At 43.1% G+C, this 23,932-nt stretch overlaps 1 protein-coding gene across 2 annotated transcripts; it reads left to right on the forward strand.

The window, feature by feature from the left end:
* Positions 1 to 1,738: 1,738 nt before the first annotated feature.
* Positions 1,739 to 23,355, forward strand: LOC103170120. 2 transcript variants are annotated; one of them, XM_029067339.2, is made up of 2 exons: positions 1,739 to 1,984; positions 23,199 to 23,355. In XM_029067339.2, exons 1-2 carry the CDS (start codon positions 1,840 to 1,842, stop codon positions 23,327 to 23,329), a joined length of 276 nt encoding a protein of 91 aa, XP_028923172.1. In that variant the 5' UTR covers positions 1,739 to 1,839; the 3' UTR covers positions 23,330 to 23,355. The 2 variants fall into 2 exon arrangements, with proteins under 2 accessions (XP_028923172.1, XP_007664900.1); XM_007666710.3 differs by lacking the exon at positions 23,199 to 23,355 and adding an exon at positions 2,130 to 3,171.
* Positions 23,356 to 23,932: the final 577 nt, after the last annotated feature.

The following is a 23,932-nucleotide window of genomic DNA, read 5'->3' on the forward strand; positions in this document are numbered from 1 at the left end:
CCACCCACAGCACTTAGGTCCATATCCACAATTGTTTTTAATGCCTGGCTTTCCCTCGAGACTGTAAGCTCCCTGTGGGCAGGGAACATATCTACCAACTCAGTTATACTATACTCCCCCAAGCATTTAGTCAGTGCTCTCCAAAGATAATGCTGAATAATCTGACTGATTGATTGACTGACAGATTAATCACACATAGACCTCTGTACAGTTGGATTTTGTGAAACCAACCTAGACTGGGTAACCTTTCGGATACTGAAAAATCTGAGGATAACGGAGAGCAATTTCAAAAAGTGTGAACCTGTGAAATTTTCACAGGGACTCTGGTTGCTGTTATGTGTGGGCTGGAGTGGCCCTGACTCTCATGTGTTCCCAGTAATTCACAGCAGCTGACAAATTATCATTTGCCATTCCTTTGTTTCTCTAGGTTTTCTTGTTATTTCCCACTTTTGGTTCAGCAGGAGATGGGAGTCTAATCCACTTCACAGGAGTTTGCATGTATCCCACTACCTCCAACCTCTAGACTGTAAGCTCACTGTGTGCAGGGATTGTGTCTACCAACTCTCTCAAGTGCTTAGTACAGTTCTTTGCATACAGTAAGTGCTAAATAAATAAGATCATCGTAATAATAATGGTATTTGTTAAGTGTTTACTTTGTGTGAAGCACTGTTCTAAGCACTGAGGTAGATACAAGCTAATCAGGTTGGATACAGTCCCTGTCCCACACGGGGCTCACAATCATAATCCCCATTTTACAGATGAGGTAACGAAGGCACAGAGAAGTCAAGTGACTAGCCCAAAGTCACACAGAAGACAGGTAGTGGAGTCGGGATTAGAACCCAGGTCTTTTTGACTCCCAGCTCTGTGCTCTGTCCACTAGGCCATGATTGACTGATGCTCAGCACCAAAGCAGACAAGGCAGCAGGACAAATTGTAGTCCTGTGCTCTGTCCCCATGTCCTGCTCAAAAATACTATTACCTTGTTTTCTATTTCCTTAGTCAGTCAGTCAGTCATATTTATTGAGGGCTAACGGTTTGTAGAACACTGTACTGAGCACTTGGAAGAGTCCAATATAACAATATAAGAGAAGTTCTTTCCATGTCCGGGGAGGGCAAAGGGGACACGATCCCTTCCTGTTTTTCAGATGTGAAAATAGAGGTGGCCCAGAGAGGTCCAGTGACTTGCCCAAGGGCACTTGGATCTATCAGAGCTAGGTTGTTTAGACTGTGAGCCCGTCACTGGGCAGGGATTGTCTCTGTGGCCAAACTGTACATTCCAAGTGCTTAGTGTAGTGCTCTGCACATAGTAAGCGCTCAATAAATACCACTGAATGAATGAATACAACCCAGGTCTCTAGTGCTCTGCACATAGCAAGCGCTCAATAGATACTACTGAACGAATGAATAAAACCCAGGTCTCCCGGCTCAAAGCCCAATATTCTAACCAGCAAGCCTGCGCTGCCTCTGAGGGCAGATTAAACCAGGCTGTGGGAGGGGTTTCACTTCTCTGGCAACTCCACTTCTAACCCCCAACACTATATAAGAAGTCCTTCACGCAAGCGGCATCTCGGCAAGAGAAGATAAAAACAGAAGGCAAAAAATGGCAAAAATACCCTACAAAAACCCATCACCCGGCCGTTGATGTTATTCCTCGCTCTCTTCCCCCACCCCCATGCTCTGGAAGGTTGGATCCTCCCAGGAAGTGGTGACTCATCCCCGTGCCCACCTGCCCAGATTCTAGAAAGGAGCAGTTGGGCAGGGGCAACACTTGAAATCGGTGGAGTCATTCAAACTGGAAACCGGACAGTACAGGGGATGGAGGGGTGACTAGGCCGCAGGATGTGTGGCCGCTGCCAAGAAGGCTTCCTGGAACCCAAGCCCCTCCGTGACTCCTCCGACTTCCCCCAACCCGCCGTCTTTTCCTGCCATCTCCAGCACCCGCCATCGACGGGAATATTTTCTCTTGGATTCCCTTCAAACATTCGTAAGTCACCAAGAGGCGGCGTGTCTGGGTACATGGGGATAAAAGCCCGTGGCTCTGCCCACCGGTGGGAGAATCAGAGCCTTCCTTCGCCTCGTCCTTCTGACCCTCCCGTGTCAACTCTTCTTTTGTTTTCATGCTTTTCTAGAAGTTACTCCTGGAAGTGGAGGAGCAGATGGCAACTGAGGCTAAGGAGGAACCAGGCCACCAAAACTTGTGGCAATCTGATCGGCTGAAGGGCGCTCCTCCTCTGAATGTGCACACTCCTTATGTCCCTTTAAGGAAACCCCGAAATCTGCCCCTTGGCATGGCCATTGCAAATCCTGTGTTTGTGAGCCCCCAGGGCGCTAAGGGGGACAATTCCCTCATTCAGGCCCCCTTCCGTTATTCTTATGTTCCTCCACTTCGGCTGAAGGATCAATTCTCCAAAGAGTTAGATCAATTCTCCAAGGAGGACCGCCCCCATCAGAAGCTGAGAGAGGGGGCATTTCTACCGTCATATCTTCCGCAGCCCAATTCGAGAGCCCCCCACTGGTCCTCAACTCACCATGCGGAAGAATATCGGCGGCCTCTAGCCCCAGATGACCGAGCTGGCTCTGAGACGTCACCCTCTGCTTCTAAACTAGCTGAATTGATGGTTCGAGAGAATGGTTTCCGTCTATCTGGGCCGTCCTCTTCCAACTTAAAGTTCCCCTGGCAACGGGTCATCTCTAGATGTGAAGCGGGGATGGGAGAGGGAACGAGAGAGGGCAGTCCAAGAAGCGGGAGCTGGATGCAGGATACCGGTCTCCCTTTACGCCCTCGGCATCCCGTGCCAAAGTGGCCGCAACTATCTTTCTTTTCCTCGTACCCACTCCCTCCTCCCTTCTGGGCTCCCACTCAATGCTTCCCTCCTACCCCCACATCGCCAGTCAGCTCCTTCCCCTATGGTCCGATGCCTCTTTCCAGTCACTTCTCCCATTCTTCCTGTCCTCGAATGCCTGCCTCTGCTTGTTTTCCCCTTCCTCAGCTGCCCTTTCCTTCCCCGGCTCCAGAGACGACAAAAACACCAAAGTATATGGAGGGGATGGAGTGATTCAAAACCGAATGCAAGTTCTTTTAGCCCTTAGAAAGATAAGATAGTAGGTCTGTAGGATACCTAAGCCATCGTGATACAGTCTTTGATGCTGAATAAATATTCTTTGATTGTGTGAGTGGAAATAATTCTTACAAAAAATGATGCACAAAAGTACTGTGGGATTGATTTTATATGTATATATATATATGTATTTTACTTATGTACGTGTGTGTGTGTGTCTATATACATATATTTATATCTATGTGTGTGTATATACACACACACACACACACACACATATATACTTTCAATTACCTGGAAGAAGACATAAGAGTGTATATGTTGGAGAGATTTACCTCAGGCTTCCATTACTCCAACTTCCTCCTCACCACCCGCTGCAGGTTCTTCTCAACTATGGATCAGGCCCTGAGAAGCTGAGGAGGAAAAGGAAAGACCCAATCAAAAAATTTAATCTCAGAAATAACAAAATGGTCTAAAATGATAGATTCACTCGCCTTTTACCCCTCTTAGAGCATGACTGCAGCCCTCAAGGCTATCTGGAGCCAATTCCAGGAACATTGAAAGGGAGAGGATCTGCATCCAGATACCCAACCTTTATCATAATGGTATTTACTGAGTGCTTACTTTGTGCAGAGCACCATACTAACTGCTTGGGAGAGTACAACAGACTTGGTAGACACGTTCCCTGCCCACAAGAACCCTTAGGGCTCCAGCAATCCTCCTCTGCATCTCTGGACCCTTGATACCCACCAGATTGAGAGTTTTTAAAAAACAAAAAACAAACCATCGACTCATGTCCATTTGCATTGGAGCACATGGAATAAATAGTTAAGCTCAACCCTGCAATGAAACTGGCACACCACAAGCATCATATAATAATAACAATTATGGTAATTGTTAAGCACTTGCTGTATGCCAAGCACTGTTCTAAGCACTGTGATAGATACGAAGTTACCAGTTTGGACAAGGCCCCTGTCCCTCATGGGGCTTCCAGTCGAGTTAGGAAGGAGGGGATTTTGCACATGTGGGCGAATTCCTCCATTTTAATCAGCAATCAATCAATAGTTTTATTGAACCTTTATTTTCAGCAGAGGACTGTAGCACATGCTATGATAGAATTAAAAGACATGATCCCTGGCCTTGAGGGATTCATTGTTTATCAGTGATGTGTACAAACGAGTACTGAGGAGCTATAACATCTTCACCGCCACTCCACACAACCCTAGGACTAAGAATCATAAGTTGTGACATAGTCCCTCTTTAAGGGCTTGAAACTGGACGGTTCAGAATTTAAGAGTAAAGCAGACCGGTCACGAACGGTAAGTGGAAAAGCTGGGTAGGTTCCCCATCAAATGGAACATGTTCTAAAGCAAGCCATAATCACTGCGGATTGGGCAGAAATAGCAAATCAAGTGAAAGCTCCTTGCTATGAGAGCGATAATACTTGTATCTTAAACAGTGCATAAAGTCTTCCTTAATGAAATAATGAGTTTGACTTGTTTATGAGCAAGAAACACAACTATTGAGCTGCATTTTTTAATGCTATTTGTTAAGCACTTCTTGCCAGGTACTTTACTAAGCGCTGGGGTAGATACAAGCTAATCAGGTTGGACACAGTCCAGGTCCCATATAGAGTTTTTAATCTTAACCCCCATTTTACAGATGAGGGAACTAAGCACAGAGAAACCGAGTAGCTTGCCCAAGGTCACACAGCAGACAAGCAGCGGAGCTGGGATTAGAACACGGTCCTTCTGACTTCCAGGTACATGGTCCATCCACTGGGCCATGCTGCTTTTTGTAATATCAAGTCATGTCAATAATATTTTTTATTTGTTGAGTGCAGAGTATCAGGGGCTGGGGAAACATGTAAAAGAAAGGCCTTAAAGCTGTGGTAATGATATGGAAATAAAATGTATTTTGGGGGAGCAGGGCACTTGGGTTCTGATCCTGCCCTCCACTTGTTGTTTGACTTGGGGCAAAACACATAACTTTTCGGTGACTCAGTGGCCTCATTTGCAAAATAAGGATTGAATACCTGCTAACCTTCCACCATAGTCTGAGAGTCCCATGTTGGACAGGGACACTCTCCCATCTGCTTATATGGTACCCACCACAACGCTTACTATGGTACTTGGCACACAGTAAGACCTTAAAAAAGATCACAGTTATTTGTGATCTTTATTCCAGGAGTCCTGGCATGAATTGTATTCATTATCTCAGCAAATCATCTATGGATACTATAATCTATCAACTGTACTTACTGAATATTTACTGTGTGCAGAGAGCACTTGGGAGAGTACAGTCCAACAATTTAGCAGACACATTGCTTGCCCAAAGAGAGTTTACAGACTAGAGGGTATTGGGAATTTCACAGTCCACTCTATATGTTGTTCTTGGGCCAATGGATTTTCTTCCTAACAGTCTTATCCCTAGTTCTCACTACTTTTTATTCCAGAAAGTCCTGCAGGAGGATAAGCAAAACATTAACCACGAATCCCCTTCTTAAGGCTGTAATGGGTCTGGATATATGAATTCCCTATTCAAGTTATAATCACTGTCTCTAAGAGATTCACAAAGCACTGTTTATTATTTATGATTCTCATTATATTCTTTGTCACAAGACCATGGATATGGAATTTTAATGCCCTATATATTCCGTAGGAGATAATGGTAAACTGTACAACTTTGACCTTTTCAGTGTCCTAAAATGTGATTCATTAGCCATCCCTAAAACTTCCTTGTTTACAGCTTCAGAAGCTTTGGAGAAAGAGGTGGAGCGCGCAGCCAATCAAAAGTTAGAATACTGAAAAGGTTAAAGTTTAAAGTTCTGACCACCTGTTGTTTTTTTTTGTTTTGTTTTGTTTATAGTCCTCCATAAACTAGGTGACATGAAAATCATGTTTTATTCCAATGAAAATGAATGTTACAAAAACACAAATCAGCACCAAATAATTTATTTTCAACAGAATCTTAAGGTTAGGATCCCGAGGCTATCTTCATACATCATAAAACAGGAAATTTATTAGCAGTAGCCGCTAAATAACTAGGAAGCCTATCTAGACATACATATATATTTCCAAGAGCTGTCATTTCACAACTATTACACTGTCCTGTAGCAACGATCCTGCATTATAAACTGTTACAGAGAGATGCTGATTTTTCAAGCCCCATTATGCAAGTATATGAAATGACCCAATTTTAGAATCAATGGGCTAAATCCAAGAGGGAACAAAATTGTGGTAGAGAAAAAACTACATCATGATCTGGGTTAATTTCAAACCTATCAAAATCTTGCATAAATTCCTTAAAACGAGCTGTAATGAGCAATATTCCCACCGAGAGAGCTGGTGACAGAACTAATTAAGTGATATCAACCACTTTTTTAACCATCACACTTATCCCCCACTACTTTTTAATGTGAGAAGGCACAACATTTCTGCTTGGGTGGAAGATATCTCCATGAAATGCTAGGTCAACAGGCTGTATTTTTCATAGTGTTTGAAAAGCTGGCCTCATTCTAGGGGACGATTGGACAACACACAAATTCACTCTTATCTTGAGCTTAATTGCCTTCTGCAGAGGCTTCTTCCACGTATCAAGTCTGAAGCAAAATCTTTAAAAGTTAATTTTTGCCTCATGGGCTGCCTTGCCTTGTTTACAAGCATAGCCCTTCATTTTAGAATGACTGAATTCTATCCTTTCTGCTTTCTATCTTTCTCCCCTAAACTTAAACAACATCCTCTGGCATCTTCTAAGTAATTCCTTTCCATCCTGATGTTGAGCTACAAAGCTGTAAGTGGACAGATATTTACCTTTCAATCAATCAATGGCACTTATTGAGCGCTTACCGGGTGCAGAGTGCTGCACTAAATGCTTGGAAGAGTACAATGTGATACACTTGGTGGATATGACCCCTGCCTAAAAAAGGTGACAGTCGAGGAGGAGAGAGACATTAATGTAAACTACAGATAGGGGAAATGGCAGAATATAGGAAATGAACAAAAGTGCAGTAAGGTGGGGTGAATATCAAGTGTGAAAGGGATAGATTTCCAAGAGCATAAGGAAGGGCAAATGGGAGAAGTGAGAGCTTAGTCAGGGAGGTCCTCTTGAAGGAAATGTAATTTTAGGAGGGATGTGGAGGTGGAGAGAGTGGTAGTCTGTCAGATGTGAAGGGGGAGGGAGTTCCAGGCCAGAGGAAGGAAATGGGCGAAGGAAAGATAGCTGAGATGGAGGTATGGTGAGTAGGTTAGCGCTCAAGGAGCAATGAGTGTGAGTGTGAGCTGGGTTGCAGTAGGATATGAGCGAGGTGAGACGGGGAGAGGGCATTAAAAGTGATGAGAGGGAATTTCTGTTTGTTGTGGAGGTGGCTGGGCAACCACTGGAGGTTTCAGAGGAGTGAGGAGACGTAGCCCAAATGTCCTTAGAAAAATGATCCAGACAGTAGGTGAAGTAAGGACTGCAGTGGGGAGAGACAGGAGGCAGGGAAGTCAGCTAGGAGGCTGATGCAGCAGTTAAGTTGGGATACACTTAGTGTTTATTAATGATAATAATAATAGTGTTGGTATTTAAGCGCTTACTTTGTGCAGAGCACTGTTCTAAGCCCTGGGGTAGATTCAGGGTAATCAGGTTGTCCCACGTGAGGCTCACAGTCTTAATCCGCATTTTACAGATGAGGGAACTGAGGCACAGAGAAGTTAAGTGACTTGCCCACAGTCACACAGCTAAGTGGCAGATCCGGGATTCAAACCCGTGACCTCTGACTCCCAAGCCCGGGCTCTTTCCGGGCTGGATCAGTTCAGTAGCAGTTTGGATGGAGAGAAAGGGCAAATTCTAAAGATGTTGTCACTGTAGAACTGATGGGGTTTGAGGACCAATGGAATAGTTATGTAGAATGAGAGACATGAGGGAGGATGGTGGTGTTGTTGACAGTGATGGAAAAGTCATGGGGACAGCAGGGTTTGGGCAAGAAAATACGGTGTTCAATTTTGGAAGTGTTGACTCGTCGATGGCCTGAAGATAGGAGGCAATGGGAAGCTGCAGAGAAGGAGAGGCCAGGGATGGAGAGCTGATTTGGGAAAGAGGTGGTTTTTAAAGCTATGGGAGCGAATGAGTTCTGCAAGGGAGTTGGTGAGGATGGAGAACAGAAGGGAAACCAGAACTGAGCATTGAGGGGACTCCTACACAAAGCACTTGCCTATAAGGATGGGAGACAAAAGAAAAATCACTAGTCCTTTAATAATAATGTTGGTATTTGTTAAGCGCTTACTATGTGCCGAGCACTGTTCTAAGCGCTGGGGGAGACATAGGGGAATCAGGTTGTCCCACGTGGGCCTCACAGTCTTAATCCCCATTTTACAGATGAGGTAACTGAGGCCCAGAGAAGTGAAGTGACTTGCCCACAGTCACACAGCTGACAAGTGGCCGAGCCGGGATTCGAACTCATGACCTCTGACTCTAAAGCCCGTGCTCTTTCCACTGAGCCACGCTGCTTCTTTTACGCTGTACTTTAAAGGCACCTGAAAGGATGTTTCAGATGCACCTAGAGGTCGGTGCTTTTACAAGGATTGACGCCCTATCAAATGAAAGGGATTCGGTTACCTTCTGCAAAGCAATTTTCTCCATTCGAAAATTGCCCATTTTCAATCTTGTACCTCTAGTATCCAGAGAATCTGATCGGTCCCCCTCTGACAGATCTGACTGGTGCATAAAATCCATAATCTTTAAACTGCACTCTCTTTACAAATGTACTGCACTCTCCCAAGTGCATAGTACTGTGTGCTCTGTACTAAGCCTCCTCTCTGACTTCCCTTTTATCGTCTCTCCCCACTCCAGTCGTACTTCACTCTGCTGCCTGGATCATTTTTCTACAGACACATTCAGTCCACGTTTCCCTACTCTTCCATAATCTCCAGTGGTTGCCCATCCACCTCTGCATCACACAGAAATTCCTTACCATTGGCTTTAAAGCGCTCAATCACCTTTCCCCCTTCTACCTCACCTCCCTTAACTTGTATGTCACCTGTATGAACTCTGACCCAGAAAGAGGACAGAGCATCTGAAAATCAGGCTGTCAGATGAACTCTAGTTCAACTCCCCATATTGAGAAGAGCTATAGAATTTACTCTCGATTAAAACCCGGAGAATGGGAGTGGGTAAGACTGTTTAGGATATTCCAAACTCGCTGCATTCCCCTCCCAGATTCCTGTAAACATTGTCCCCTCTGAGCTGTGAGACTCTTCTTCTGCTGAGATATAAATACCTTGAGAGAGGGTGAGCACTTGAAATTAAAGGACCAGACTTCAAAGCAACAGTACCATATCAATACCAGACAGGGTACAGACCAATCAATCCTAATTACTGAGCACGTACTGTGTGCAGACTAATAATAATAATAATAATAATGTTCATATTTAAGCGCTTACTATGTGCAGAGCACTGTTCTAAGATCTGGGGTATACACAGGGTAATCTGGTTGTCCCACATGAGGCTCACAGTCTTCATCCCCATTTTACAGATGAGGGAACTGAGGCACAGAGAAGTGAAGTGACTTGCCCACAGTCACACAGCTGACAAGTGGCAGAGTCGGTATTCAAACCCGTGACCTCTGACTCCCAAGCCCGTGCTCTTTCCACTGAGCCACGCTGCTTCCACGAGTCTTGTACTAAGCACCTGGGGGAGTACATTATAACAGAGTTGGTATTCATGATCCAAACCATCTGTAAACCCAACCAGTTCAGCATCAAATAAAAACTCCTATCATCAGGTTTAAGGCTATCCCCTCCTACCTTACCTTGCTGAACACCTAATAATAATAATGATAATTGTGGTATTTGTTAAGTGCTTACTATGTTTCAGGATCTGTTCTATGCGCTGGGATGGATACAAGCTAATGGGGTTGGAACACAAAGGGATCACAGTCTTCTTCCTATTTTTACAGATGAGGGAACTGAAGTCCAGAGACATGAAGAGACTTGCCCAAGGTAACACAGCAGACAAGTGGCAGAGCTGGGATTAGAATCCAGGTCCTTCTGACTCCCAAGCCTGTGCTCTATCCACTAGACCATGGTCCTCAAGCCACTTAGCCTCTCTGTACCTCAGTTACCTCATCCGTAAAATGAGGATTAAGAATGTGACTCCCATGTGGGACACAGACTAATTAGTGTTCTGCAACTTGCTTATTGTGTGACCTCGGGCAAGTTATTTAACTTCTGTGTGCCTCGGATTCCTGATCTTTAAAATGTGGATTCTATATCTGTTCTCCCTCCTACTTAGTTTGTGAGGCCAATGTGGTAGAGGGACTGTGTCTGAGCCGATTATCATTTATCTACACTAGTGCTTAGAACAGCGATCGACACATAGTAAGACTTAATGAATAATATAATAATAACCATTATTCATTATTGCTATTGAGGTTTCCAGAGAACGTGCTCTTTCATCAACCTTTCAGCTGGATCAAATCCTGAAGGTGTGATTTTTAATTTTTCTGTTGTTTAGTTTAAACTCCAATAACTTATTTTTTTTGTTGCTCCAAAATGGAAAGAGGATCATTTCCTAATTTCACATTCCCCTTCCTTCTGAATCATAACATTCGGAGGTGGGAATTTGAACTGTATTCAATCCTCACTTCATCAAGAAGCCAATAAATACGTTCTATTTCTTTGCCCAAGAGATGCATTATTACCTTCCTGAGGTATAAAACCCCATATATTGTGAACTCTTATTGGCACTCAATAGCTAATCAGCAAGGCTTTCTACAATAAATATGTTGAAGACAGTGTTTAATGCCCTTGTTGGGATGTTAATTATAAAAAAATAAATAAATCTTCTTTTAGCAATAGGTCACCAGTGTAGTAAAATGACCAACTGTAAACATAAAATATTTCTGAGATCCAAATATGTTTACACACTTGGCATTCCTTAAAGATTACCAATAGAGCCTTAATGAAGCTGGTTGTCTTTGTTCACTCTTTCGGTCCTGAGTGGCACAGGCTGAGCATTTTGATCCACAGCATTAGAAAGGTCCATAGACATATAACAATCCCACCGTATTCAAAGTCCAAATGATTCCAAGACAGATAGATATTTTTATAGTATATTTTGAGCTCTCTCTATGTGTCAGTCACTGTGCTAAGCCCTGGGGTAGAAACAAGCTCATCAGGTTGGACCCGATCCTTGTCTCATATGGCACACAGTCTTAATCTCCATGATGGAGATAACTAAGGCACAGAGAAGTGAAGTGACTTTTAGAAGGGGTGGAGCGGGAAATAGAACCCAGCTCCTTCTGACTCCCAGGCCCATGCTCTACCTATCCATTAGGTCATGCTGCTTCTTCCCCTGCAGCCAAGAAAATGCACCTGCACACGATATCAGCCTTAGCCACACAGAAACCCAGAGTTCCCTAATGGCAGGAGCATTTTCTCTGATCTGAGTTACCTTTATCAGGTTATTGTACTCCACTGGCCTGGATGCAGAAGGGCTTCTCTGGGTTTGGAGGAGGGAGCATATTACTCCATTTTGCTCCAGAGTTTCATATGCAAAGACACATCCACCGAATCCAGTGTGCTAACTACGTTTACTGGTAGAATTACCCAGAGTTGGGAAGCAACTGGCAACCAGTCACAAAGGTGGCTCAGGTGCATGGGGCCTTGACTGGGGACCTGTTTCTTCAATTTGTTTCAAGTGAACACCTGTGAGGTCAACACACAAGGTCTCAGAGTGCTTTGCTTGACCTCCTCCTCCTCAGCTCTTCATTCCCTGTTGTTGCTGAAACTCAGACAGCTCAAGGACAAGCAACAGTAAAGATCTGGAAAGTCACGGAATTTAAAAGCCCTGTGGTATAGAATGAACCAAAACAGTGGTAGGTAAACCTTCCCCAGTGCCCAAAACAGTGCTTGGCACACAGCAAGTTTTTAACAAATACCATTATCATCATTTTATTATCATTATAATCAGTAGTAGTAGTTGTCATAGGAGTAGTATTTTCATCATTATTGTTATTATTATTATTATTAATAAATTCACTTGCCTGAGAAATTTTCAGGAGTCACACGGTGATTGTCATAGGAGTAGTATTTTTATCTTTATTATTGTTATTATTATTATTATTAATAAATTCACTTGCCTGAGAAATTTTCAGGAGTCAACACTGTGACTCATTCAATTCACCTGCATCTCCAAATGACTGCTTGAGGGCAATGGGTGTGAACAAAATTTGCAGCACACAGAAATGTTTGAAAAGCACCCAAAATTGTTTCCAAAGGTCAAAGTGAATCTATTTCCCATTTTGATTGAATTAAAATGTGTTTGTCATTTACTATAACTAGCGAGTGAACATTACCTCCCGAATTACCCCCTAAAAGGCAACCCTTATGCATAGTGAATGGATTTGAAATGAAAAAAAAAAGAAAAGAAAAGTTTCTAAGGCCTGTTGCTCTGATATTACTTCAGAGACGTTCCAGCCCAGCAAACGTAATATTTTAAACAGAATATAAAATAGAAATACAGCCAGACCTCAACAAATCAACACTGAGGGTGTATTTCAAATATATTTTTGAAAATGACTGCTATGACTTACACTGTTAAAATATTATGGGTAATAGCATTACAATTTGTGCCAGCTATACCCTGTATTGAACTAAAAATTCAGGCTACACACAGTGAAGCAGGAAATCCATTCATTTAAAGTGTTATTGAAAAATTGGCACAGATGTGTTGATGACACATGTTCCGTGAACAAAACAAATATATTCTCAATGTAAATTTTACATGCTATGCTTTTTAAAGGAGTGAGTTGATACTGAGGACTTCAAAGGAAATTAATTGTGCAACTCAGTTTCATTCACATTTCAAGGGAAGAAGTTTATTTAACAATTTCTCAGAAAACATCTCTTGGGTTTAGATGTAGGCAGGAAATGGTGTATAATTAGCACTTTTATGTGGCATTAACAAACACTCTTGTTAGTTCATTACTTTTTAATATTTGCATCAGTCTTTCTGAGAGCAGATTAATTTCCATATGTGAGATTCAGTGACGGTAAAACACAAAAATTGTTCACTTTAATCAAAACTGCTGTGAGGCTTCCAGTGTTTTTCAGAGCTTCCTTTAAAAATTTAGTCTTAAAAGAAGTACAAGTCTGGAATTTGTGGGTACTTCAATCATCATTTTCCACTTGGCAGCCCGCTCTAAACTAATCCCCCAAACTACAAGGATTTGACCCCCATCGACTATACTGAAGAAACACTATTAGCTAAGGTGATTTTGTTTTAATGGTATCTGTGAGGCACTTACTATGTGTCTAGCACTGTTCTAAACGCTGTAGTTGATGAAAGTTAATCAGTTTGGACACAGTCCCTGTCCTACATAGGTCTCCCAGTCTAAGTAGGAAGGAGAGCAAGTACTGAATCCCCATTTTTCAGATGAGGAAGCTGAGCCCAGAACAATTAAGCCACACCATACAGTAGGTATGCTGTATGTTCAGGTGAATTACTAATTCATGATTTTGTATCAATTAAGTGGTCTATTTATTAATGCTCCCTAGGTGCTAAAAAGATACAAGCTAATCAAGTTCCATTGGGGGATGATAGTCTAATTAGAAGGGAGAACAGTCATGTCCTCTCCTACCCACACACCATTCTGGAGATGAGGAAATTGAGGCAAAGAGAAGAAATGGAACTTAATTTAATTTAATTAATTTAATGTTGGCATTTGTTAAGCGCTTACTATGTGTAGAGCACTTTTCTAAGCGCTGGGGTAGATACAGGGTAATCAGATTGCCCCACGTGGGGCTCACAGTCTTCATCCCCATTTTACAGATGAGGGAACTGAGGCAAAGAGAAGTTAAGTGACTTGCCCACAGTCACACAGCTGACAAGTGGCAGAGCCAGGATTCGAACCCAGGACCTCTGACTCCCAAGCCCAAGCTCTTTCCACTGAGCCACGCTGCTTCTCTTGCCCAAGGTCACCCAAAAGGCAAATAGCAGAAGTAGGACTGCTGCTCTGAGATTCTTGCTCTTTTCACTAGGCCATGCTACTTCTGAATTTTCAAAGTCCTTTCAGGTCAGACTTCCCAGATTCCAACAGTGAACTAGACTGCCCAATGCTAATACCAGAACCACAAATGACTGAAGCACTGAAGCACTTTCTAAATGCAACTGAGCTGGTCCTGACAAAAGATGGATATACCTGAATTCTTTCTTCAGATTGCCATGAACACCCATTACACTGTGCAATAGAGACTGAAAAATGGAAAAAGCTAAGATTTGACTAAGGCTTCAGGACCAAAAACAGTGACAATCAATGCTCTCTCATTCACCATTTGTCAGAAAGATGAAGTGAAATAAAAATGAGACCAGGCTTGAAGTTGCATTAAATTGAATCCCCTAAAAATTCCAAGGAAAGGAATGAAATAAGATAAAAATGGGCTTGATTCTCCCTCACTGTGTGAAACATTGTGGCTCATTTTCATCTCTCAGTCCTCTGACCCCTTGACAATGCCATTCTCGGGCATGAAACTGTCCTCCTTTAAGTCTACCACACAACAGCCCTTCCCATCTTCAAAACTCTCCCCCAAAACCTCACCAGCCTGGAACCTTGGCATTAACCATGACTCGTCACTGTCATTTAACTCACTTATTAAATATGTCACCAAATCTTGCCAAGTTCTTCCTTCACAACATCACTCAAATCCATCCTTTTCTCTTTATCTTTCCTTTTTGGTATTTGTTTAGCACTTACTACATGCCAGGAATTATACTAAACACAGGGGTGGATACAAGCAAATCGGGTTGGACAAATGTCCCTGTCCCACAAGGGGCTCACGGTCTTAAAGCCCCATTTTCTAGCCGAGGTAACTGAGGCACAGGAAGTTAAACGACTGGCCCGAGGTCACACACCAGGCAAATGGTGGGGCTAGAAATCCAAACTGCAACTACACTGATTTAAGCACTTATCCTATTTCATCTTGACTACTCCATCATCCTCCTGGCTGACCTCCCTGCCTCTTGTCTCTCCGCACTCCAGTCCATATTTCACACTGCTGCCTGGATCATTTCTGTAAAAAAAAGTTCAGTCCACATCTCACCAGTTCTCAAGCACTTCCAGCAGTTACCCATCCACCTCCACATCAAACAGAAATTCCTTACTATTGGCTTTAAAGCACTCAATCAGCTATTCCCCTCCTTACATAACTCGATGATTTCCTACTACAACCCAGTCTAAACGCTTCCCTCTTTCGATTCAAGTCTGCTCACTGAACCTCAATCTTGTGTATCTGGACACTGACCCTTTGCCTACATCCTCCCTCTGGCCTGCAACTTCCTTCCTTTTCATATATGACAGACCACCACTTTCCCCACCCTGTTAAAATCACGTCTCCCCCATTAGGCCTTCCCCAATGTAGCCCTTATTTCCCCAACTCCCTCTCCCATCTGCGTTGCCTTTTCACTTGGAGTTGTACCCTTAAAGCAAGTGATATTCACCCTACCTTCAGTCCCGCACCACTTATGAACGCAGCTGTAATGTATTTTATTAAGGTCCGTCTCTTCCTCTATAAATTAAGCTCCTTGAGGGCGGGAATTTGTCCATCACCTCTGTTTTACTGTACTCTCCCAAGCACTATGAACAGTGCTCTGCCACCCAATGAGCACTCAATACATACCACTGACTATCACCCACAACACTTCTGTACACATCAACTTACACTGTGCTACTATTTAAGCATTAACTCACTCTTCTCTCCACCTCTGCTTTTTCCTCCTATCTCAGTATTATTTCATCATCTTTATTCCCCACTAGGTAGTAAATTCCTTAAAGACAGAGATTATATCTACTAATTCTATTTTATTCTTCCAAACATATAGCTCAGTGTTCTGCCTACAATAAGTACTTAATAAATACCATTGATTAACTTGACGATTGGAGTGTGCAAGAGCAGAAGCAGTGGAGCAAATATACCCCAGAACACAGTAGGGATTGGTGTGTGTTTACTATCCCTTTCCCTAAGCAATCCCTTCCAAAGGAAAAGAATAATTTGCAAGATTTAGAGAAGGATCAATGTGTGCTATGGATTGTTCTCCCTGTCTGATTTGGGAAGTTCACCCTGGTTTAATTCTCTGCTATCCAGTAGGGACTGCCTATGCTTACCTAGTCCTTCTCCAAATCTTTACATTCTTGTTGTTCTCAAATTTAGTATTCCAGTTGCAAATATAAATATTCCTCCATTCTGTGCTTTCTTTTACATGATAAAGCAGCATAACTGACATTCTCTGCAGCACTATAAAGCTCACCTTGATTATTTTGATTTTTTGCCCCCTCTGCACGGCAGAGACCTCAAAATTCGGAACTGATTTAGCATCCAAAGATCCAAGGGTCCTGGATTGTTGGTTTTTTTTTACTGCAGTTCTGAAGTGTTTCATCTCACTAGGATTCAATTCTCATCCCTCTGAGACAAGATCCAAACCTCACCTGAAGGAAAGTCGTGAAGAATGGGAGTTTTTGTCTCTTTTGTCTCCAAGAAAAGGAACCATACTTTTTGATTCAGATGGTCCCATTTGAGTAGTACAATCTGGACTGCAAGCAAAGAACTGGATCAGTTTACAAAAGACCAAAAGAAGAGGAAAACTCTTCTGTTATCAGGGACTGGAAGAACCAGACAAAAATTCTTCTGAAGAAAGAATTTTCTGTTCCTGGGAGCATCCTACCTAGGGTAAAGTGAGTGCAGCCCCTGAGAAGCAGCATGGCCTAGTAGGAAGGGCATGGGCCTGGGAGACAAAGAACCTGGATGCTAATCCCAGCTAAACCACTTCTCTGCCATGCGACCTCTGGCAAGTCACTTCCCTTCTCTGTACCTAAGTTCCCTTATCTGCAAAATGGGGGTTCAATACTGGTCCTCTCTCCTACTTAGACTGAGTGTCCCACATGGGACCTCCTTTTTATGGTATTGTTAAGCAGTTACCATGCTGAGCGCTGGGGTAGATACAAAATCATCAGGTTGAACATAGTACATGTCCCATAAGGGGCTCACAACTTTAACCCCCATCTTACAGATGAGGAAACTGAGGCACAGAGAAGTTAAGAGATTTGCTCAAAGTCACACAGCAGACATGGGGCAGATCCGGGATTAGAACCCAATTACTCTCTTAGGCCTGTGCTCTTTTCAGAAGGCCACAATACTTCTCATATGGTGCTCGGCATATAGTAAGGGCTTAACATAACTCATAATTGTTGTTGGAATTATGATTACTATCATTACTACGAAGCCTAGAAGTAGGTTAATGATGGTCCCCTCCTCCTCCCTAGCCCCCTATCAGAACCCTAAAAACAGCACAAAGGTTGCTGGGTAGGAGACAAAATTGTATGGGGCCAGAGTAGCTTGAGGTACGTTACATTTTTATTTCTAACCTTAGATTCCCTTTAAGTCAATTTAACCCAAGTGGTGTGAAAGAAAATTACATTTTGAAAACAAGAGGTCATGATCAAGGAATACTGCTTAACTTTGCCAGACAGCCAATATCTCAATTAATTAATCCTTGCTGCCCCTGATGGATTTGTGAGGTCTTAGTTTCCGTTCTTACTTTGGCCTGTCCTTCATTTAGCTGTTCCTTAGTCATCATCCTTATTATGAGACACATCAATGAGGAGCAGGTTTGATCATAGTTTTGACAACAAATAAATATATCTTGGTAAACAACAGCATCTCCAGAGGGACATCTGGGTTTTACTTATCTAATATGTTTGCTTTTGAGCTCAATTAGGCCTGGTTTAGAAAGATCTGTGAGTTAAAGTTGACAGACTGCATACGGTAAACATGTTCAACTGAGCTGTAGAGAAGACTGTATGGATTTATAAACCTTCAGAAATTGCAATTTCACAGGTCTAAATAAGCAGCCACTTTGAAGAATGGGGAAATCACCTCAATGATGTGATAAAGGAAATGTTCGGTAATCCACCGATTTCAATATTTTCCACATGCTTATCTTTCTCCCTCTCTCCTTCTTCTTTTCGTTCTTTAAGGCACAAATAGATTTCAGGACTGAAAAGAGTTTGCTCTACAATGATCTAAATATGCACCTCAGACATGTATTTAACTGCTAATATTTACAATTTCCAAGGAGTGCCACACTTTTAGTTCCTTCAGGATCTGTGAATCAGCAAACACAAAACATTTTAGAGAGTGAGGAAAATAAATACTGTCCCTATTTCAGAGCTCTTACACTGCAAGCTCATTGTAGCAGGCAACACTGTCAACCAACACTGTTAGATTAAATTCTCCCAAGTATTTAGTACAGTGCTCTGCACATAGTAAGTGCTCAGTAAATACAGTTGATTGATTGATCGATTGAATGGAGATTTGGAAATTAGAGTTTTTAATTCCGATCTACGTGCTCACGCACCAACCGACACTGTCTTCAGATTAATTAGTTTCCCACAGAATAGGGTGAAAGGTGTGTGGAAAGGGACATTTCAGGGGTGAGGAGTAGTCATGGATGGAGAAACGAATGAGAATACAGACTTCCAGCTGACAGAGAGGGAAGAATCCAGTAGGATCAACACTGCTCCCCCCCCTTTTTTTTAATGGTATTTATTAAGCACTTACTATGGGCTCAACACTGAACTAAGTACTAGGATAGATACAAGATAACATCAGATTGGACACAGTCCATGTCCCACCTTGGACTCACAGACTTAATCCCCATTTTGCAGGTGAGGTAACTTGAGGCAAAGAGAAGTTAAATGACTTGCCCATTGTCACACAAGAGAGAAGTGGCGGAACCGGGGTTAGAACTTGGATCCTCTGTCAGGCCCATACTCTTTCCACTAGGCCATGCTGCTTCTGTTGTTATTCATTCAATAGTATTTACTGAGCGCTTAGTACTTGGAATGTACATATCGGCAACAGATAGAGACAGTCCCTGACCTATGATGGGCTTACAGTCTAATCGGGGGAGGATTGTTAGCATACCTCTATTTGTTTTTTTCGGGTTATCTCCTACTGCCTGCAAAGAAATCCCTTCCAGTTTATTTAGAGTCCTAGTAATTAATCAATTAATCGTAGTCATTGAGCACTTAGAGTGTGCAGAACACTGTCCCAAGTGCTTGGGAGAGTACAGTGTAATAGAGTTGGGGGAAAAGTTCCCTGTTCACAGTGAGCTTACAGTCCAGAGGGGGAGACAGACGATAATATAAATACATAAATTATGGGTATGAAAAAATCTGTGGGGCTGAGGGAGGAGTGACTACCCCAAGCCCTGCCACTTTTCAGCTGTGTGACCGTGGGCAAGTCGCTTAACTTCTCTGTGCCTCAGTTACTTCATCTGTAAAATGGGGATTAAGTCCGTGAGCCTCATGTGGGACAACCTGATTACCCTGTATCTACCCCAGTGCTTAGAACAGTGAACACAGTAAGCACTTAACAAATCCCAACATTATTATTAAAAGGTGCAAATCCCAGTATCACTCTGGCCACAAGAGCTTACAACTAATAATAATAATGTTGGGATTTGTTAAGCGCTTACTATGTGCCGAGCACTGTTCTAAGCGCTGGGGTAGATACAGGGTAATCAGGTGGTCCCGCGTGAGGCTCACAGATAATCCCCATTTTACAGATGAGGTAACTGAGGCACAGAGAAGTTAAGTGACTCGCCCACAGTCACACAGCTGACAAGTTGCAGAGCCGGGAGTCGAACCCATGTCCTCTGACTCCGAAGCCCAGGCTCTTTCCACTGAGCCACGCTGCTTCCCCAATAATAATGTTGGTATTTGTTAAGTGCTTACTATGTGCAGAGCACTGTTCTAAGCGCTGGGGTAGGAAACGGGGGAATCAGGTTGTCCCAGCTGGGGCTCACAGTCTTAATCCCCATTTTACAGATGAGGTAACTGAGGCACAGAGAAGTTAAGTGACTTGCCCACAGTCACACAGCTGACAAGTGGCAGAGTGGGGATTCGAACCCATGACCTCTGACTCCAAAGCCCGTGCTCTTTCCACTGAGCCACGCTGCTTACAGAGCCGTGAGCTTATTGTGGAAAGGGAATGTACTGTTCTCCCCCATATGCTTAGTTCAGTGTTTGCACACAGTTAACGCTCACTAAATACAAACGGATGAATGAATACCATTACATTTGTTCTACAATAGCCCACCTCTGCCTGGTTCCAACTTTCTGAACAACAACATCCTGCTGGCATCTGACTTGGCGTCTTCTTCAATAGCTGCCCACTTTCATGTTATGCTCCCCAGTGCTTAGAACAGTGCTCTGCACATAGTAAGCGCTTAACAAATACCAACATTATTATTCCAGGATGCAGTAACCGAAGCCAGGCTGCCTAGCCTCTTGAAACGGGAAGGATTGGGAATTTAGAAAAGCGGCCAAAAGAGTGGTTTCGCTTTTGCCCCAGCCTGGCCCAAAGCCCTTCAGAGCCATTTCCTCTAACGGCAGGCTGAGTCCACACCTGCCTCTCCCTTTTTCCCCCTCTCAAAATGTTCTTATGCCTCTGTCATCATCAGCAGTGGATGGGGAGGGGAGAGAAACAAGGAAGTAAAGGGTAAGGGAAGGAAGAGGGGAGGAAGGCGAAAAAACCAAAGGGGACAAGTGAGAGAAGAAAAGTAGAAGGAAGGAGAGTTCTCAAAGAAGCAAGAGAAGGTGGTCTAGTGGAATGGGTACAGTCCTATGAGTCAGGGGACCTGAGTTCTAATCCCAGCTCGGCCACCTACTTGCTGTGAGATCATGGGCCTCATTCAACTTCTCTTTGCCTCAGTGTCTTCTCTGTATAATGGGGATTCAATACTTTTCTCCCCACCCCCGTTACATGGTGAGCCCCATGTGGGACAGAGACTATGCCTGTTCTGATTAGCCTCTGTCTACTCCAGCGCTTAGTACAGTCCTTGGCACACTAAGTGCTCAGCAAATACCGCAGTTGTTGTTATTAGAATGGGGAAGGAGGGTGGAGGGGTGGGAGATACCGTAGGACTTCAACTCAGAAATGGCCGGATGTAAACTGAGTCTGGGAGAAGGAGGGAGGAGCCTGGGCATGAAGACCATAAAAGCAACTTGTTCCCTAATAGGTAGGAGAATGATGGAATTCCAATTTACTGGGAGAAGAAAGTAGGGAGGTGAGGACAGAAATGTCACCCTGCCATGAGCAGTGGAGACGCAGCATGGCACGCTGGATAGAGCATGGGCCTTGGAGTCAGGAGGTCCTGGATTCTAATCCCCACTCCACCACTTGTCTGCTGGGTGACCTTGGGTAAGCCACTTCACTTCTCTGGGCCTCAGTTACCGCCTCTGTAAAATAGGGATTGAATCTGTGAGCCCCTCATACAACAGGGACTGTGCCCAAACCAGTTTGCATGTATTTACCCCAGCATTTAGTACAGTACCTGACATAAAATAAGCACTTAAATACCAGAGTAATAATTATTATTATTATCGCTCAAATCCATCCCTCCTGTGCACCTTTTGTTTTGTGTCTTTCTGCCTCCTTTCCTGCTATTTTGCCCCCAAGCGGTGATCAGGGCCAAGGTCTCTGTCCACTAAGCCACTAGATGGGGTTTGTATGATGGGAGAGGGGAGAGACATGGAATACAGAGAGGGCAAACTACTTCAAATTCAAGAAAATCAAGTCACTTCATTTATAGATATATCTCCCGGGACCCACATCGTAGTTATTATGAAGTACGACACCCAGAGAATGGATGGACGCATGAATCAGAAAGTTTTTAACTTCTTGGAAAAATCTAATGAACTTATGCTGAGTTGTAAAACCGTCATTTGTTCTTACCCACTGTAATTCTCCTTTAGTACTCGGTAGTATAAATCCCACACAATGCACTACTCGGTGGGTTTATGTTACAGCTCAGAAAGATTCAATTCTAGAAGGAGTTTCTAGAGCATAATTCCCCATAATTACAGTGAGATGTGGTCGGCACTTACATTCCATTTGGAGGTTTTCAAATGTATAGTATTTATTAAAGACAATCACATCTAAGGCAGAACTCAGTTGTCTTTCATCGAACACAAAAAGCAAGGGCTGTTTATCCCTTTGAGCCAAAAAAATAAAAATGATTGCTACTGCCTACTTCTAAACTATTTTAGGCTAAGCTTTATAACACTAAGATATGAACTGTTTTCTGTTATCAAAGGTCCCACCACTGCACAGAGGACAGTGGGAAGAGCACAGGCTTGGGTATCAGAGTATCTGGGTTTTAATTCCAACTCTGCCGCTCGCCTGCTCCGGGACCTGGCGCAAGCTGCTTAATTTGTATGTGCCTCAGTTTCCTCATCTGTAAAACGGGGATAAAATACCTGTTTTCCCTCCTACTTACATGGAGACCCCCACGTGGTTAACTGCATTAACTGTATCTACCCCAGCATTTAGAACAGTGCAATGATACATAGTAAGCACTTAACACATACAGTACTAGTACTGGGGCAGTGTAGAGAAACAAATGGACCGTGAAGAGGCAAAAAGGAAACCACACTCTTTGCAAGAGGGCTCTAGAGGGAGAGGGCTCAATGAGCCAAATATATTCAAAAGAATAATGCATGAGCCAATAGTAGTTATAAAGGTAAATTTCCCTCAGAGGGACTCCATTGGGGCACCATAAGGAGAACATCATTAGAGAAACTTCAATACAATTAAGACCTCATAATTGCTATTTCTCCCAACATTGGTCTTTACAGAAAGAATGCAGTGCAGTTACTGAATATACTTGTGACTATGACTACATAGTGGGTTGATTTTTTTTTCATCATTTTTCTGCTATCTTCAGACTAGCCTTTCTAGTACTTCGTTTCATCTTTAAAATGGTTGGGAATATCTACTAGGAACATGATCGAGTAGGCAAATGAATGAAATTTCCCTAAACGCCCCTCCCTTAATCCCCAGATCTCATTTGACATTTCTCATGGTGAACCAAGAAGTCAAAACACTTTACCCGTGCTGATACTTTGCAACTAGGGACCCGGAGTAAGAAAATTCATGGCGTAACTGATAATGAAGGAGGCTTTGGACAATAAGAGAACATAATAGATGCTCAAATGGGTTTCCTGTTGGTCATTTCTTGACTTTTTTAAAGGTGTAAGGTGGAGGTGACAGCCTTAGTTATGATTTTACAATTGTTAACTTGAGTATATTTTCTTTACAGGCTCATCTTTTCATGTCACCGGGCATAAGAATGGAGACGTGAGAGAAGTCTGGCACTCATTCATGTTTCTAAACACAATTCCTATGAATATTCCATCATGCAATTCAAGTTATAGTGGCAGCCACCCATGATTCTAAATCTTGGTCTTTGGGCCTGAGAATGTTGCAAAGTGGTAGTTTCTTAGCAGAGGCATGTGTGTGTGTGTGTGTGTGTGTGTGCGCTTTGGGTGTGGGGGGAGGCGGAGAAATAGCCAGAGGGGCATCACATGAGCATTAAAATAGCCCTTGCAATCAGGTGAACCCTAAGAAGGTCAAACGATTTTCTGGTGCCTAACACTTGCCTTCAAGCTCTAAACTGTGAAATCAGGTACCCTGGATGATTCTGTGAAGGACTAGTCTGCACTGCTATGACTCAAATCCACTTTCCTCATCTCTTTTGCAACAGTAATTTATTTGAAAGGGGCAGAAACAACATATTTAAGAGGGATGAAATGGGAGAAGAGAATGCCATTTCTCCGATCGCTTAAATTTACTGTCTGGGAAATGCATTAGACACTTTGGAAGCAGCCGTAACCCTTTCAGACCACAAGAGAACCATTTAGTCCTTGGCAGCAGTCCCCAGATGGGCTCAAAGGGTTAGGGAGCTTTCCTAAAAGCATTATCTTATTTAAAGGGAGTGAACCAAGGTGCTGGGAGAATTAGCTCTCACTATGTGCTCATGGAGAAAATAAAGTT

The sequence above is a fragment of the Ornithorhynchus anatinus genome, chromosome 6 (assembly GCF_004115215.2).
Source record: "Ornithorhynchus anatinus isolate Pmale09 chromosome 6, mOrnAna1.pri.v4, whole genome shotgun sequence".
NCBI lineage: Eukaryota > Metazoa > Chordata > Mammalia > Monotremata > Ornithorhynchidae > Ornithorhynchus > Ornithorhynchus anatinus.

Coding starts and splice junctions, on each gene's coding strand:
- LOC103170120 (XM_007666710.3), top strand. CDS start 2,157: ATGGCAACTGAGGCTAAGGAGGAACCAGGCCACCAAAACTTGTGGCAA.